This window comes from Hermetia illucens, chromosome 3 (genome assembly GCF_905115235.1).
Source record: "Hermetia illucens chromosome 3, iHerIll2.2.curated.20191125, whole genome shotgun sequence".
In the NCBI taxonomy this organism is placed as follows: domain Eukaryota; kingdom Metazoa; phylum Arthropoda; class Insecta; order Diptera; family Stratiomyidae; genus Hermetia; species Hermetia illucens.
This window is the reverse complement of record NC_051851.1, coordinates 70,326,252-70,344,868: the sequence shown is the minus strand read 5'-3', so window position 1 is coordinate 70,344,868 and position 18,617 is coordinate 70,326,252. Positions and strand designations below refer to the sequence as shown.

Below are 18,617 nucleotides of genomic sequence, written 5' to 3'. Positions count from 1 at the left end.
CATCATGGAAGCAATAGCAGCAACAGCAATGTGGCAACAAATTTGAGTAGAAACGCTGATAGTAGTAGCACTCAACCAAATAATGATAATAATAATTGGTCAGCGAATCAGACAATATGAACTTTGATATATTTAAAATATTTATCACTTTACAATGCCTTTAGAATAAATGGTGCTTACTTTTAGGATCGTAGGATTTTGTTATACTAGTTTATGGCAGTTGTATTTTTCTTAATTGCTAGTTAAATTCTATGGATAAGATTCGTTGAATTAATATTTGATAATTGACATATTCCAAAAATTATTTTGGACTATATATAGTGATTTTTACTGAAAATTGCCAAAACAAATACTCAAACCTTAACAAAAGTACAAATCGAAAGAACCATCTTATGAAAACTAAACAAGGTGAAAATGGATTTGTCCTAATATATGCCAAAGATCTAACCAATTGAAAGCTGAACAAGCGGCAAAGATGTTACTCCTTATTGTAAAAAAATAATAATGTGTAAAAGTTCTGACTTTATGTCATAATTGAATCATGATAGTTTCTTAAGACTGCATCCATTTGTTAAAATTACAGCAACTAATTAATTTAATACTCAGAATGACCCTAGCGTAACGAGATGGGTAGTTGGTATAACATGCAGCTTTTTCTTCCGTTCCACAATACACAAATCCATTCAATCATTACCGCAAATATTGTTTAATATTTTTCTAATAGTTTGTTGAGGATATTCTCTAATTCTTTTCGTTCTTCAATTCTTCTAATTCATTTTCTTTTTAATCTGTTCGTTGAAGTGAAAACTTTCTAACTTACATCATATGTAGTGTTCTACACAAAACCTAATACCATGCTGCTCTCATATAACAAAGGATTCAATGCGCTTTAAGCAATTGCACTTAAGTATAATTCTGAAATATAAATTCAAGTCACTTTCTTTTATGTTTACTTCCACATTTTTAGAAATATTGCACGAAACAACAATTATGAAGCACAACATACGTGTACAATCATATTCTAAAACCCGATGCCACTATTTCACGTACAAAACGACTTAAATCAAAACAAAGGGAAGGCCGAGTGAAAATGAATCATTGAAAGATCACTTGATCCTCGATTTCCTACGTGAATAAGTATATTGTGTCAATATTTGAGAAATGAGTTTTACTGTAAAGTAGCCACTTAGAGTTCAGATTCTGCAGATCTAAATTCGACAAATCGCAACTGAATACTGAATATTTGTATATATCCATTTCAATTACAATATATATCGCGTATACATAGTGTTGCTTAACTAATCTTGACTACCGAATTTCTAATTCCAAAACTTGGAGTTTTGATCTCTATGAACGTAACGAACTAATCATTTTGATTCGGTTACATATCTACTAATCAAAAATCATCTCCGTGATCTGCGTTTTCCGGAAATGGAAACTACTCCTGACTCAAAGAGGATCCGGATTAATGGAAATATAATATACTTTTAAATGACCATGAAACAGAGAAATGTAATAAAATAATGCACAAAAATAAGGTAACATTTTGTTTTTTAGTTTTAGGGTATTGTTTTTATAAAAATTATAAATCAACTTGTTTTTGTTAGAATCGAATTGAAATGTAAGGAATTTAAATGAAATATAAACCAAAATAAATCATAAGAGCAGTAATTCAAAATGTTTCCTTGCCATACAACAGAAATCTATAAACTTGATGACAATAGTAAAAAAAATGAATTTTGCATATTTTGGCTTTACAACTTTACAGCCTTAATACATTTCGATGCTGTTTATTTCAACTTAGTTTTTTAAGTTGACATACTTCCCATAAAGTGGAACTGTAAATATATAAAATAAAAATGTATTTTTCATAATATGATACATGTGGCCACTCAATACCATGCAATATTAGGATTAATAAAATATTTGATTTTTGGGAATTAAGTATTTTCATTTGTTTCGTTCACTTTCAGTTTAAGGCAGCGCTTATTATGATCAATTCAATATGAAAACTGGAACAGTAACGTTAAGGAAAACGACTGACCTAATGAATCAATACAAAAGATACCAGTAGGAACTTGAAAAGGAATTGGAGAGATTTCCACATTGTCGCGAACGAGGATAGTTCTGAGCGCATTCCTCATAAGAAGTGCGTTAGATACCTGGGTGTGCATCTTGACGAGCGTCTCCAATTTAACGAGCACGTTAAAGTCGCGCTAGAAAGCGCTCGCAGGGCATTCATGTCTCTTCGAAGACTCTTTTATGCTCCACATCTTAGCCGGAAGGTTAAAATTATTTGCTATCTTACTTTGGTTAGACCGGTGCTCACCTACGGGTGTGCTATCTGGTTTAATTGAGTGCTAGCCAAATGGAGAAAATAAGGATTTTTGAAAGGAAATGTCTACGTGCTTGCAGGGGCTTAATAGGACTGCTTCGTCAAACTATGAGCACTATGTAACTAATGAAGTCATATATGCAGCTGCTGCTGTGCCAAGAATCGACACAGTTATCGTCAGATTGATTCGGAATCATATAGTGCGATCTGCTTGGCATGGTGAGAACACTTGGGTTTCGCAGCCGTTCTACCCAAATGATGGGTATTTTGAGAAAACTCTCACGACAGGCTTCATTCCTCCCGAAGCGTTCGTGTATCTTGATAGGAATGGTCTAATTCTTGATTCTGCCGGTGATCCGGTTATGTATCATATACATAGACAGGCCACGGACAAAAGGATAGAATACCCCCCGAATTTGACAGTGGGGGCTCCGGGATTCGACTGGAGATACTCCAGAGCGAGAGCAATTGATATTAAGCGGGATGAAAAAGAGAAATCCTGGTACTGGTGGCTGCGGGATGCCGGTTAGCGGTGGCCGTGCTCAGTTCTGCCATTTGTTTCTTGGTGGGGCTTTGTAAATATGTACATATTGAACGGGTGCTGATTTTGCCTCCAGTCGTAACTTATACATACATACGTTATTATTCTTTGTTTCTTTGTAAATATTACAACTGTTATTATTACCTTTTCTAACTATGGATGTTATTGTAAAAAAAAATAAAAGAAAAATTATATAATATAAAATATATAATTATGATAGTTTTAAGCACAATAACTTAAGTTAAAATAATTTTTTGAAGCGATAAAACATTTATTACTATTATTACTTTTATATTTCTTTATTTACCACTAAGGCCAAGTGAATTATGTCGGGTTTTTGACCATTTCCCGACAATTTATTGTAAAATTAGATTTTTATTTCTTAATGTTTCTCTTCTCTGCCTGTAAATTGTTATTCGAAAACTTTAAGACTTCGATTTAAATTTAAGTTATTTTTGTTATTTTAAAAGATTGTTTTTTATTGTTCATTTTTCCAATCTATATACTATTGTTACCTATTTCTTAAAAATAAAAATGATTTTAAAACCAAACCAAACCAAAAAGATACCACAATTATAATTACAAGCAAAGATATTGCAATCGTATTCCGAAATATGTGAAATGTAATGGTTATCACTAAACACGAAACTGCTCCAACCAGAATAACTGCGTTAGATGCATATAATACAAGATGTAGCTTTCAGTGCCAATCGCTTTAAAGTTTGAATATGTCATTATCCACATTCGAAACAATAGAATGACCTATGCTGGGGTGGACTGGTGCAAAATGTTTTAATTTGCATCAGTTTTCAGGGGCCTAAAACCGAACCGAGTTTGAAAAAAGTGTCATTTTTTTAGGTCATTCTATAAAGTATTTTATATTGCCTGCAGGCCAGTCTTTTTTGGATATTTCAGTGACCCGAAATCCCTTACGCCGTAAATTTTTGATGCTTCATTTAAACAACCTGTGACAGACAAAAACAGTTTGGAATTCCAAAAATAAACAATTTACAAAATATTTGTAAAAATTGCAGCTTTCCACTGAAGTTGAAAATACTTTAATAAATAATATAACAAATAAATAACATGACAACATTTGGTTTGTTTTTGGAAATTTATCCTTATATCGTCAAATAGGGGGAAATGTGGAAGGAAAAAATGAAATTTTCTGCTTAGCGTTCACTCTATCTACGTTTATATAAAGCCCGATCCAAACGCTATGTTTTGCACAATGTTTTGTCTGCGCAGTTCAACATGTTGCAGGCAAAACGTTACGTGTGGACTGCGCAGTGTTGAGAAAAGCGGAGATACGATAAAACTGCAACGACAACTGAGCAAAAGGACTCATTTTTCCGTAAACTGCGGAAGCAAGTCGCTTCGTCTAGACGTTAACTAAGTTTTCGGATCATTTTTAAAGCGAGAATGGCAGACCTTCCGCAATGTTCCCGGGAGTTTTAGGCGAAGTTTATTGCATTGTATGAAGGTTCGCCATGTATTTGGTATATGAAATCCAGGGAATATTGTGATAGAGATGATAAGAAGAGGCCGCCATATGAGGTTGAAAAATTCAGAGAAATCGATTCAACTGCAAACAGAGAAACATCACAGAAAATGAAAGATCAAGAGGTACCAAGGCAGGACAGGAATATCATGGATGAAAATGAAGAGTCAACATTGGGTAAAACACGAAGACAAGAGGTAAGACAAATAAATAACTTTTTCCTTTATGTAAGCAATCATTAATTTCTTTAAATGTTAGTTATTGTGATTGGAAGTTACAAATTTACTTTGCCCAGGCACAGATCCCTCATTGTAACAGTAATCATTAAATTCATCTCTAGCCACGGCAGCACTGTTCAAAATTTGGCCCGGGGTCACACCTTTCACCTAATTCGACAGTACATTCAGAGATATTTTTCCAATCTATACTTTCAGGGGGAGTACACTTTTGGGGAGCCCTTCTGCGAAAAAAATTATGGAAAATGTACCATGCGAGAACTACCATGTCAATGTTGTCCAACTTCAAATTAATGCTTGTGTGAAAGACGCGACATCGTGAAGCAAAAATCCCCAATGTGTTTTCAACAACACGCCTCGCCCTTGATAGGTTTTAATTAAAAATTCCACACTCCTTTGTTAACGTTTCTCTCCGATACAGCTTAAGGAGTTCTGGACGCATTGCAAAGGCTTCATCACCAATAAAAACATACCCTAGAACTCTGTTAGAATTTGTAATGAACCGTGGCTTCGGAAGTTTAATGTCGTTGTTAGCGAGCTTTTCATAAAATTTGGAAATACAAGTTATCGATGTATGAATTATCGGGATTCTACTGTACTACCATTGTAATTTTATTTGAATTTACTGAAAGTCCATGACTAAGGCACAAACCAACCAAATCAATGGCGCGTTTCGAGACTTCGACTTAGAACTAGCACAGCCACATCCTCCGTATAATGCTTTATATCCTACTTTCCATCGCTAAATAGATGTCATCTATGCCAGGTGCTTTGGAGTGTTCAAACGATAGTATAGCAGCGCTTACCTCTCTTTGGTAACAACAACCCAATTCCCCTTGTAACACTTTTATGTTGGGTGGTGTACTTCCAAGAAAGTCTGTACATATTCAAATCTGGAGTTTGTGAAAGCTCCATCCAATGTTCCTCTTCTATTCGCGCTGTTAGTTCCGGAAGTTTAACCAGTCTTCCTTCCTTCCTTTCTTCTGATTCAGAAGTCATCTGGTTGATTTCCTGAGTCTTTGGAGGTCTCGGTTTTACCACGGAACCATTTTACCGCTTTATATAGTTGCCCTTCACCCCTTGATGGGATATAACGCGTCAACCATCCTTACGCGCCATCGTTCGCGATTACTTGAAATACCTTTCACCATCCCCGTCATAACAAGAAGATATATGATAATATCGATGACAGGATGGAACCCTAGCGGACTCCGCTTTCGACATGAAAATCTCGGTGCACCACGTAACATTTTGCGCCATATTATGTCGCTCTGATAATAGCTATTAGTTTCCCCGGAATGCGTCTCCTGCGTAGAGCACAGATACACTCTCTGTTCACACTGTTGAATGCTTTCTCGAAATTGACGAAGAGCAGGTGCAGCGAAGATTAAATTCCACGCACTATTCCAAAATGGCGCGTAGGGTGTTGATGTGGTCAATGGAGGAGGAACCGTAGCGAAAACTGGCCTGCTATTCATCGATCAAGCTTTCGAAATGTTCTTTGATGGATTCCAGAAATATTTTAGCTATTATCTTTGCAGCGGCAGGGAGCAAGCAAATAACCCTCCAATTGTCACACTCAAAACGGGTCGCCTTCTTCGAGATTTTGACCACCATCCCCTTCTTCAACTCCCTGGGAAAGGTCTCGGATTCCCAAGATTTTCGTACGAGTGGAAGTAGCAGGTGCTGCGATAAATAACTCTGCGGGGAGACCGTCAATCCCAGCGTATCGTGGTACGGCGAATAGCCACTACATCCACAAGACGAGGAACTTCACTGGATGTGCTACGGATAAGACCCATGGTGAAGTGTTCTTTCTACCTCTTTAGTTGTTCATCATCGTTGATAAGATATCGACCGTTGACATCCTCCATAGGACTATTGAAAGATTTCGACCACATGCAAGCTTTTTCGTAGTGCGGTATGCAGTTCTAAAATCATTGCGGCCAGTGGCATCTTCCGCTTCCCTGACCAGCACAATAGGAAATCCTCTCCTGTCACGCGACACTACGTTGAACGGCCGAATTTTTGTAGAGATATCCACCAAAGACCCATAAATACAAACAATGTCAGAAGGCCAGGTGTAAGATGAAAGGCTTATTTATTCCTTTTTTCGTATACAGGGTGTTCCAAAACAATCAGATAAACTGTATGTCAGGCGAATCCTCATTCAGTATTTTTATCGATTTCTTAACCCTTTAGCTATCACAGGTATCTTAATTTCTAAGAAAATTGCAGCGTTTACACCATCAAAATCATAATAAGGACATTGTACCGACCCATAACAATCTTTCCACCATTAATGATATATTAAGTTAAGAAAGGATGCAATGCCCTTGAAATTAAGTGAAAGCGTCCCATCCCGGTAAAACCACATTTTTTCTTCTTCTGTTAAGTGGCATATTTTGTAATAAATTAAGCAGGAATCGCAAAAAAAGAATAATAACCTTCACATGTCAATCAGGGAGAATATAAAACACTTGAAATAATAAAAACTTGTTGTTTCTTTTTCGTTGGTGTGGATATTTATTCTACAACAAGTTTGGCAAACTTGTTAGCACTGATAAAGGGAACAAGTGGTTCCCGAAATATCGGTATTTGCAAGAATAAATATCCACACCAACGAAAAAGAAACAAAAAGTTTTTATTATTTCAATTAATTAATCGTTGGAAACACCGCATAATTTCACTCAGATATAAAACCGTGTCGGTTGCCCGCAAAGAAGGAAGAAAAGAAGAAAAAGGAAAGACATAAACTTAATGCACCGGCGGATAAAAATGTATAAGAATAGAAATAAAAACGAAAAACCTTAAATTTCGTGATGCTAGGATAAATTTGAAGGGGGTTCAGCACCCAGTTACTGAAAATTATATCAGTATGCTATTATTAACTTTATTTGAACAAATATCGGTATGGAAAGAATTTCGGAACCTAGGCACCGTATAGTGGTGGGTGTTTCGGTTGTGTAGTTTCTGAGAATGGGTTCACCTTTCCAACAAATTTCAAAATTAGGGCCCGCTTCGGAAAGTACTAATCGAGACCTTTCACATGCCCTACATGACTATATTTGGTGAAAAACCCTACATGACTATATTTGGTGAAAAAAATGTACACCTCTGCATGTATGGGGATCCCCCGCTCTTAAATTCCACGTAAACGGGTGTAACTCACAGTGGTATAAAGAAATTTTCCGACTATTTTAGTTTATGGACAAACAACAAGAAGATTTAGTTGTAGCGAAAGAAATTTATTTTGCGGGGGCATTGACATCTCGGTTGCTTCTAACAATTTTAACATCAGGACGCAGTCTGGAAGATCTCTAATCGAAGAAGATTCTAGTCCCGTTTACTGGTTCAATTCCACAGATTGTGTTAAAACGAATCCATGGCTTTTGTACCAGAAATAAATAAGGATAGTCCTAGAACTTTGCTAGTAGATAGAAAGAGGCTATGGCGTGCTACAGGTTAATTAGACCAACCTTTACGTTTATAGACCTAAGTGTAGTCTAATGTGAAAACTGCCGCTAACTGTCCTCAACTTCTGCCAAAAGTTTCACTTCCTTGCGTCCGATTTCTTTGGATATCGCTACACTTGGTGGTGTAGCAACGCATATATCCAAGAAACTTAGAATTCTTTCGCAGTGTCTTCTGTTGTCGCCGGCTGGGAGCATTCTCAAGTTCACGGTTTCCGCACTGTATGGATCTGTTTCCACATACCGGTATTAGACAAGTTGCGTCTACATCACCAACTTTCCTTTTTGCCGCTTTCCCTGGTAGAGGCAGAAATCATAGTCGAGTATCTAGTTTTTCTTATTATGAGAATTGCTGTACTCTCCTTTTGGGCTGCCCGCGCCGTAGACACTGAAGCAGAGATCATGTCTTCTATAGATTTCTCCGGAATATGAATCTGACAGGCATTCAAAATCCGTGCCCCGGCCGCAACTTGATTGTTTCCTATATCTGCTATTAAATACACTACGGTTGTCCCCAATGAAAAAACAATCAGCTCGTTTCATTCAAACACTAAGAACAACCAAAAATTTCCATACTAGAAACCATGCCTCCTATTACTTGATATCCTCCAGCAGTAATGAATAATTATAATAGTCCTCATATGCTGGTCACATTGTGTATGATGATGATTCCGTGGTTTTCATTACCAAAAAAATTAAATTCTTTGTGACAAATAGGCAGTGGGAACGGGTTTAATAGACCGCGCTCGCGTTTAAAAATGTATTTGATTGTTTTCATCACTGCCTTCATTATTGCTGCTAGTGACTGTTATCATGTTGTTGAGGGAATCCTTCCAGTATAATATGTATCAATTTTTATGGTGTGTAAGGCTCACTATTGGAGGAAAAGGGTCCAAATGTAATGTTAAATGGACTTCGAAATATGCTACTCCATAAATTATCTTCGAGGTTCATATAGTAGAAACTATATGATAGAAACTATATTGATAGAAATCAATATTTTTTTGAGAATTGTGAGGTCCTAAGTCTCTATCAACTTGATGCCGGACCGGACCAAATGGGGAACAACTTATTCCCTCTTTTTTGGTCCACGGACCCCTGGTTTAGGGCATAGCACCCAAACTTTAAAAAAATGCCAGGCGATGACGGCTTTACGATTTCTTACCAGGGCAGAGGCAAATCGTCAGACGCTGCCTCACCTCTGCCCTGGGAGCAGCGTGACCGAAGCGGCTCGGAGTCTGTGGACCAAAAAAAGAGGGAATAAGTTACTCTCCATTTGGTCCGGTCCGGCATCAAGTTGAATATTTTCAGCTCTGGCCAAGCTTTGGTCAATAGAAATGGCGAGTTTGCGCTCAATATAATTCGTAATCATGTTGTGTTCTGCAAATTATATAAAGGAGCACTTAACAACTGCGAGCCGCTGCGGTCACGCTGCTCCCAGGGCAGAGGTGAGGCAGCGTCTGACGACTTGCCTCTGCCCTGGTAAGAAACTGTAAAGCCGTCATCGCCTGACTTTTTTTCCTATCAATATTCAAGAAACTAAAAATAAAGTAATTACCTTAAATTCTATCTTCCAAATACACAATAATATTTGTTTCTATGAATACTTTTTTCCTGCAGTTTCATTATAAGTGTTTTGTATTCACGATTTATCTATTAATACACAATAGAAGGAGGGTCGATAAGATAATTTTAAAACGCGTATATAAGACGATTTCTGCAGTTGGTTTTTTAAAACAGAAAAGATTTTGAGGTACATCAATCAAGATGTTCATTAGAACTGTGTACTTAACAATATTGTTTCGTAAGTAGTGACAAATACGCTTGCAGTTCAATAATGTTCGTTTAACATTCAGAATTCACTTTTGCGGAGGAATCAAAACAACCTGATTTATCTGATCAATTGGCAATAAAATGTGGTCCAGTCGGGTGCCAAAGTGACGGGGAAATACTTTGTGGTAAACTTGCCGACAACTTTAGAATATTTGAGGATGATTGTGCACGTAGAGCTCATTATTGTGAAACAGGAGAAAGTAAATACATACCATTATACGTTTTATAATTTTTCCACTTTCTATATTTCATAACATTCCCAGATTATGCAAAAGTTCCACTTGAACGATGTCCTCCAGAAGCCTACAGCTATGACTGCCTAGAAGATGAAGATTTATTCTGTGCTACAGCCGATGACGAAAACTATGCAGTTTTTAGTAATTCTTGTGAGTATGGACGGTTTCTAGCGGTTTTACGGAGAGGTAATGATTTAAGAAGAGAACAAATATAGAAATTTCTCATATACTGGTAATTCAGTATACTGGACCGTGCCCTTAAAATATTGCGTCGGCCTTCCTAATATGCCAATAACGGCTTGTACCAAGATTGGTGGATTATCTGCAGGAAAAGTTTGTGCATCTAATGGAGAGAAACATAAAATATTCGATAATTTATTCAGCTTGAACCAGGAGAAATGTTTCAGTGATGGAAGTGAGTTAATTTATGCTTCATAATTCTGATTTTCGCATTACACATCTTTTTTTGTTCCAGATTGGCGAAAGGTGTCTATGATTTACTGTTCCGAATAATAATGAAATCAATCACATTTCAGATTGATTTAATATTCAAACTAAACTTTTCCACGAAATAGGAATATTTCTATTGACTTAAATGTGTTGTGTTTATGGAAGTCAATGTTTTGGTTTATTCAACGTTTTTGATTCAATTCAGCTGAAAATTGATTAATACATTCCTTGAAGAGATGAGAAAAGGGGAAATCATTACATTCGGTTTTTGGGGTTGCATTCCAGCTGCCCTGCCTATAATCCCTGAAGAATTTAGATTTTTCTTACATTTTTTATATATACACATATATAACCTTAAGCAGCTTTTTACTGCGTGGCACATTCTGAACTGCAGCACTTTCATTTTGATATGTGAGCTATGCAGTAACGCTTTCCTTTCTTACCAGCTTTACTATCTACAGGTAATTAATTTGTGACAGAAAACCGACCAGCCCCAACTTGACACTAGTATAGGAAGTTCATAAAGGAGGAGAATAGCGCGATGGTCGAAGGAGAGAGAACTAGGCTCTTAATCAATACATTCCAGCCATCATGAATATTTGTGTTTGTCTTTTGCTTGTTAGCTTAGCACTTGCTCAGCAATAGGTGTGATGATAAAGAAACTGAGGCACACACACGCTGGAAATAAACATGGGAAAAAACAAGAAAGGTGTATTCATACAACGGATGATTGGAAACACATTACATGATTGAACTCTGGTAAACCTGCCGGAAGTAAACGTGAATCTGGTGTATTTGAGGATCACTGCATCAGCACTCGTGTCCTGAGAACAGGTATCAGACAGAATATTAACTGCGATATTCCGCTGCAGAATCACGAACACCTCAATATTACAGTGTTCTGCACCAATGGATATTCCTGATGCAGAGGTGGAGGAAGCCTTGAATGAGCAATTGAAAACAATCCAGGTGTGATTTCTGCCATCGGTTGCAACCTCCCAGTACGTGTTCATGTACTTTCTTTTTAGACTGTGCATGAGCGAGTGTTCAACATCAACAAATGATTTTCAACCACCTGAAGAACATTATCATTGATACGGCCACAAAGATACTTCGCCCCAGCCGCAAGAAAAGTCGGAACGGCTGGTTTTGACGATGAATGTAAGCTAGCCACGGAACGGAAAAATGCTGCATACCGGAAGGAAGCCTGGGAGAACCAACAAGTCTGTGAACTAAAAAAGTACAGGGAGCAACCGCACCAGGCGCGGAAATTTTACCAACAAATCAGCAGGATGAAGCCTTATACACCTCGATGTTGATCCTGCCGAGACAAAGATGGGAATCTGATTTCCGACAGAATGGGCATATTGGAGCGATGGGTTGAGTACTTTGATGAGCTACTGAACAACCAGAATATCGGCGAGTTGGAGGTCCTGCCAACTGAAGACGACGGACAAATACTGCCACCACCAAGTTTAGGAGAAACAGTCCGTGCAATTCATCGGCTAAAAAATCATAAGTCGCCAGGAGCCGATGGAATTACAGCCGAATTGGTTAAATATGGAGGCGACCAGTTACACCAAGTGGTTCATCAACTTGTGCTCAGAGTGTGGGACAGCGAATCAATGCCTGACGACAGCCAAAGAGGCATTATCTGCCTTATACATAAAAAGGGAGATATATATGAGTACTCTCTATAAGATATTCTCCGCTATCTTGCTAGGCCGAGTAGCCCCATACGCCCAGACCATCATTGGCCCATACCAAAGAGGCTTCACTCCAGGCAAATCAGCAATAGATCAGATTTTCTCTGTGCGGCAAGCGATGAAAAATCTGTTGGAATATGGACATCAATATGGCGCCATTTTAGGTTGAGCTTAAGGATGAAGGGCTCCCCATACATGCGAAAAGGGGAGGGGGTTGAATTTTTTTCTCAAATCGGTGTCACGTGGGGCATCAGATGAAAGAACTCGATTAGTACTTATTTCTGATATTAGGTGCAAAATAGGGAAGTGAGGGCTCAAAATGGGGGCCCCGAAAAGTGTAATAGTTTTTGTTCTCAGAACTTATTCAACCGAAATATCTGGAAAAAATCACAGTGATACATCTATACGAAACCCAGGCCTCAAAATACATCCCGTTCTGATATCCGCACAAATAAAGTTTATAATGGTATTTTACCATATTTTACAAATTTACCCGGAAACTCCCCTTAAGTTTGATCTGGAAGTACAAAATTTGGCATCACTATAAGCGATAATGTAGAACTTAATTTTGAGACGTTTAAATGCTGTTCAACTTACTAACAAAGTTATAGAAGATCAAAATTTTGTATTACATGTAAATTTATTGCAGCGTAAGACATATGTCGTCAACATCATATAAAGTGAACTTTTATGATTTTGTGTAAAACAAAACCTTATTAAAATCGGTTTCCTGTCTGTCTGTCGCGCGCATTTTTCTCGGAAGCGGATATAGCGATTGACATCAAATTTGGTGGAAAGGTGGGCACTATGAACGCTCACGCATACAATGTTAAATCATTCTACGTCTAATTTAAGGGGAGGTCCTCGTACATACAAAGGGGGGTGTACATTTTTTACAACAGCAGTCATGTGGGGTACCAAATGAAAGGATAAAAAGTTAAAGGAATGTTACTACATAATCGAGCCAAGCTTAGGATGTCCAACTCCGTACTGCCAATAATAAAATCTCAACATCCACAAACCTGGCAACGAATTTCGGGAAGTTATAACAACCACAAAGTCACCCACACAAAAATGGCTGTTGGGTAGGTTTAAAGAACTAGGGGAACTACGCGCTGGAAAAACCATCAGGAGTAGAGAGAGTCTCATCAAGAAACTAATGGATGTGGAATTCACGACATCGGATGAACGACTTGTCTCATTGGACGTGACTTGTTTCCAAGTAACCCGGTGAAGGAAGCGAATGCAATGCATCACAGTGCGCACGAGTGCCAAGGCTGTGTGTCTATCAAGCCCTCCGTTTGAGATAGGGCCAAGCCAGTACACTGTCATCAGCGTAGTCGAGGTGTTTGAAGAAAGATGTCATCGTCTATTGAACTCCTCTACATCCACTGGACAAAGCAGCATGACGAACGTCATCGATAACAAAATAAAATAATATCAGGGATAAGATGAAACCCTGGCGGACGTTGCTTTGGACTATTGCGCCATCATATTTCGCTCTGATATTAACTATTAGTTTTTAGGAAGAGGCCTACGTAGAAAACTCCAAATATACTCCCTGTTCACGCTATCGAAAGCTTTCTCGAAATCAATGAAAAGCAAGTGTAGCGAAGATCTAAACTCTGAGCTCTATTCCAAAATTAGGGTCGTAGGGTGTTGATTTTTTCAATGCAATAGCATGGGGAGCGGAAACCAGTCTTCTTTCTGTCGAGTAAACTTTCGAGATGCTCTTTGGTGCATTTCCGAATTATTTTAGCTATTATCTTTGCAACGGCAGGGAGTGGGCAGATACCCATCCAATTGTCTTACTTGAAACGAATCCTCTTCTTTGGGATCTTGATGATCATCCATCCTCTGGAAAAGGACTCAAATTCCCAAGATTTCCGAAGAAGTGGAAGCAGCAGATCAACAATAAATGCAGGTGCAGCGATAAATAACTCTGCGGGGAGACCGTCAAGTCCAGCGGTTTTACTCCGTTGATGGCCGAAATGATTTCTCTTCTGCTTGGAGGAACAGTTCGTATCTGCATATTAAGATGATTAGCAATTTCATCCACAAGAGGAGGAAATTCACTGGATTGTCAAACGACAGCTGGGTCGTACAAGCGGTCGATGTTGAACTTAGCGGGTCGCAGCTGCAGAAGTTGCAGAAGTCCACAAACAATTACCGTTGCAGTCATCGAAATCGTGTTTTCGCATCACATGTCCGAGCAAAGTGTTATTAGATCCCATCCATCGTGATAACAATGTCACCTTTAGTTAGCCTCCCCTGAACTGCGTTTAATTGGTCATAGAAAGGACCCTTCTTTACTGTATCGGAAACCTCCGTTGGTATGTAGCATTGTATAATTGTGATGCTCCTTAGCCTGGACCGGAATCTTGCTGTAAGAAGTCTGTTCAAAACCGGCCCCCAGGTCAAGAGAGCGCGCCGAACTCGGCACCGGATTCGCGTCTGCTATCATTTGTCTTTCCAGAGGGTAAAAGCATATTGCCGCGATGAAGAGGAGCACTCTCCAGAATCCTACCATTTTATTTCGCTTAGTTCCAAAATGTCCAGCTTAGGTCGATGGAATTTCCGTTCAAATTGGAGAAACGAAAGCGAACATTACCACCCTCGATACCGTTATCGAGGAACGTGCGCACATTCCATACACCAATCATAGTCTGTTTTCGATAGTCGAAGGTCTTCGGTGTCAGATCAGTCCCTATTCGAGGCATTTTGGACGTTTCGGTAACAGTAAATTTGCAAGTTGCTAGCCCACAAATTTCTATCCCTGGTCGCCGCTTACGACAAGCAGGGAAAACTTTGAGTGTATTCTTGAGTGATAACTCACAGACAACGTATACGTCATCAAATAATGCAAGAACTGTAGGAAGTTAGACGTGAAGGAGAACTGAGCGATGTTACAAGAACCAGAGCGAAATAAATTGCATCACAAGATGGGCAACATGCAAACGAAGCTTTTGAGAGAGGTGAAAAGTGAGACAGAGTTAAATTATTTAGTTGTTATTATTATTGTATGTATTTCTATTATACTTTGTTATATATGATATTTGTTTATAATGAACACTGTCATTTTGTAATATAATTGTTGTTTGGACGTTTTACACGTGTTTAGCATTGATTTTGAAAGGCATCTTTAAAGTAAATACCACTGGTGCTACGTACACACATGGCTATCCTGTTGGGCACTACCCGCAAACTTCGTTAGCACATACATATATATATATACAAGTCTCTCTCGAGCAATTCATGGTGATATACAAATAACTCAAAAAAGCTAAAAAAGAAAAACTAAATTGTCCCCATGAACCCCGCCGTTCAAATAAGTTCACTTTATGTGATGATGACGTCATTAAATTGAATAGTTTGAATGTCCATAACTTTGTTAATAATAGTTGGCTTTCATTCAAACTTCAAGGCTTGATGCTCTGGAAGATGCCGTTTCGAGCACGGAGGGACGAATCCTGGTAGGCGTTTTGGCGCCCAGGCTGTGAAGAAAGCATTCCTGACGTCACTTTTGCGTCGGAATCTCTGGCTTCATCGGTGGACGGGTGACGAGTCCTAGAAGACTTTTCGGCAAGTGATCACCAGTACATCGCGTTCGAAGTGGTTGACGCTACCTGCCGGCGAGCACCAACACGATGCTCCCCCTGCCTGTGGAATGTCGCGAGGGTGAACCTCGGGAAGTTCGTCGAAGCTCTTGGAACAGGCGGGATCGCGCTAGAGGGCGCTCCCGAGGGTGGTAGTGACCCAGCTGACACCGTCGTAAATTCAATGATGAACCTGATAACGACGGCGTGTGAGACTTCCATGCCCCGGAGGGGGCTCAGGCGCGACAAGCCTTCTATGTACTGGTGGACGGCAGAAATTGTCGACTAACGGAGGGAGTGTCATAAGCTCCGCCATTTGGCACAACGTTTGCACGCCAACGAGGAGGCATGTGCTATAAAGGCACAATATAGATCAGCAAAAAGAGGAATTCGCAGCGCTATAAATAAAAGCAAAACTCACGGCTGGCAGAACCTTGTTAACGAGGTGAATGAGGACCCGTGGGGACTTGGCTATAAGCCGAAAAATCGGAGCTCTGCGGAGGCCCTGCATACTTAGTACCGACTAGATAGACCGCATTGTGCGGGCATTGTTTCCCAGACACCCTGTACAGCTTCCGTGAACGGCCAAAATTGCTTTATGCAATGTTCAACGTTTACTTGAAGAAGGGTATTTTTCCTTATCGCTGGAAAGTGGCCTGACTCACGTTGATCACTAAGGATGAAGGAGACCCGGAGTTCCCGTCTGCATACCGACCGCTGTGTATGCTTGACACGGCGGAAAAAGTGCTCGAGAAGCTCATCAGGAGTAAACTTGCTGAAGCGATCCGTGTTGCCGGGGACTTATCCGCAAGGCAATTCGGGTTCAGAACAGGGAGATCTACAGTGGATGCTGTTATGGAGGTCGCAGAGGCACACAGTCGCCGATCTCGACGGATAGTGCTCTTCATAGCTCTTGATGTCAGAAATGCCTTCAATTGCGTAAGATGGACAGATATGCTAAGCACACTAGAAAACTCATTTCACGTGCCAAGCTATCTCTTGCGAATATCGAGGGATTATCTGAAAGACCGCTCCCTGCTCTATGAGACGCTAGAGGGCCAAAGGAGGATCGAAATCACGTCAGAAGTAGCTAGGGCCGGACGTCTGGAACGCTTCCTACGATAGACTGCTGAAACTCGATATGCCCGAAAAGTCGCGCCTAGTCGGTTATGTAGACGACGCTGCGGCACTTGTTGCCGGACGCACTGTTGAATAGGATGACTGCTCACGGTTTCAGCCTTGCGCTGGAAAAAACCGAAGTAGTCATCTTGATCAGAAGGAGAATCCCGACCCTGCGTCCCATATCGATCGGCGAGTTGATTATAGAGTCAAAACCTCTGGTTCCTTCGTGCAAATCAAAGCAGCAGCGGACAGGGTCACAGCTGGAGTCGCGGCCTTGAGTCGGCTAATGGCGAATGTCGGGGGCTCTATATGAACTAGGAGACGTCTTCTTATGGGAGTAACCCAGTCGGTTTTGCTCTACGGTGCGGAGGTATGGGCTGATGCCCTTGACAAGGAGGTGCATCGTAAACGCCTTGCTCAAGTGCAGAGGCGGGGAGCTTTGCGAGTTGGTTGAACAGAAAGCACGGTGAGATTGATTATTTCCTTATCTAACTTATAAGTGGGCATGGAGGTTTTCAGTCTTACCTGCACAGGATCGGGAAGGCGCGATCTTTTGATTGTGTGTTTTGCAATAGAATGGTGGACGACGCTGAACACACTTTTTTCTCTTGCGAAAGGTGGGACGGCCTTCGTCAGCAGTTTTATGCAGACACAGGAGAACTCTCTCCAGACAACATTGCCAGAGAGATGCTGAAGAGCGCTGGCAGCTGGAATCGTATTGCGCATTATGTTCGAGCTTTTCTTATTGCGAAGAAGATTGAACTCGACTGGCGGAGCGATCGGACGGTAAGGGATTCCCTGAACTAACAACTTCCTTTTCATTTGATACGTCACATTTTGTGAAATGCCTCACTATTCTGTGAAAAAAAATGTACACCCCGGTTTCGCATGTATAGGGAAGTCCTCATCAAACTCAACGTAAAATGGCGCCACTTACTATATGTAGAGGGATTCATAGACCATACCTTCATAAAAAATTTCGTGACAATAGGTTCAGCCGTCTCCGAGTAAATCGGGTGTTATAGACAAACAGACATCCAATTGATTTTAATAAGGTTTTGTTTCATACAACACCTTAAAAAGTGATTCAATTGATGCGAGAAACATTTGGATTGTTGATTATTGAAAAAAGGTCACTAGACTTCTTTTTCATATAAATAGTTAGCCATTTTGCTTCCAAGTAGTCGCAGTTTTACAAAATCCGGACTCATCATTTTTTTTCTAGCTTGCTTCTGGGACGAATCATCGACATACGTATTGGCTGACAAATCAGATTTTCTGAGAAGACCTGCTGAAAAATTTAAAGAAGATTGTATCGTGAGAAAGGTTAAGCATCCATTCAGCACTATAATTTGGTAAACGATTAGCAGCAAAAGTACGGCGCGTATAAGTCATTATTGGAGTAAAATTTAAATTTATCCAACTATTACAAAGCAGTAAAATTCAAGTGATCTTTCACTGATACGTTGCTCACTAGAATTCGTCTCCACTCAGCCACTGCATCATATGGCATTACAGGTGCGATGTCTTCTTCCATTTCGGTTTCGTTCCTAGCTTTTCGACGTTTTCCGTCCAGTCTTCACCGAAT

The 18,617-nt window shown here is 39.7% G+C and overlaps 1 protein-coding gene across 1 annotated transcript; it reads left to right on the top strand.

Moving 5' to 3' along the window:
* Nucleotides 1-9,736: 9,736 nt before the first annotated feature.
* LOC119653243 lies at nucleotides 9,737-10,769 on the top strand. The gene is made up of 5 exons (XM_038057843.1): nucleotides 9,737-9,890; nucleotides 9,943-10,119; nucleotides 10,183-10,341; nucleotides 10,397-10,570; nucleotides 10,631-10,769. Exons 1-5 carry the CDS (start codon nucleotides 9,854-9,856, stop codon nucleotides 10,666-10,668), a joined length of 585 nt encoding a protein of 194 aa, XP_037913771.1. The 5' UTR covers nucleotides 9,737-9,853; the 3' UTR covers nucleotides 10,669-10,769.
* Nucleotides 10,770-18,617: the final 7,848 nt, after the last annotated feature.

What these genes read in the sequence shown, in the direction of transcription:
- LOC119653243 (XM_038057843.1), top strand. Translation starts at nt 9,854, where the DNA reads ATGTTCATTAGAACTGTGTACTTAACAATATTGTTTC. An exon ending in GTACTTAACAATATTGTTTC is followed by an intron (nt 9,891 to 9,942) that starts GTAAGTAGTGAC and finishes TTTAACATTCAG; the next exon opens with AATTCACTTTTGCGGAGGAA. An exon ending in GAAATGTTTCAGTGATGGAA is followed by an intron (nt 10,571 to 10,630) that starts GTGAGTTAATTT and finishes TTTTTGTTCCAG; the next exon opens with ATTGGCGAAAGGTGTCTATG.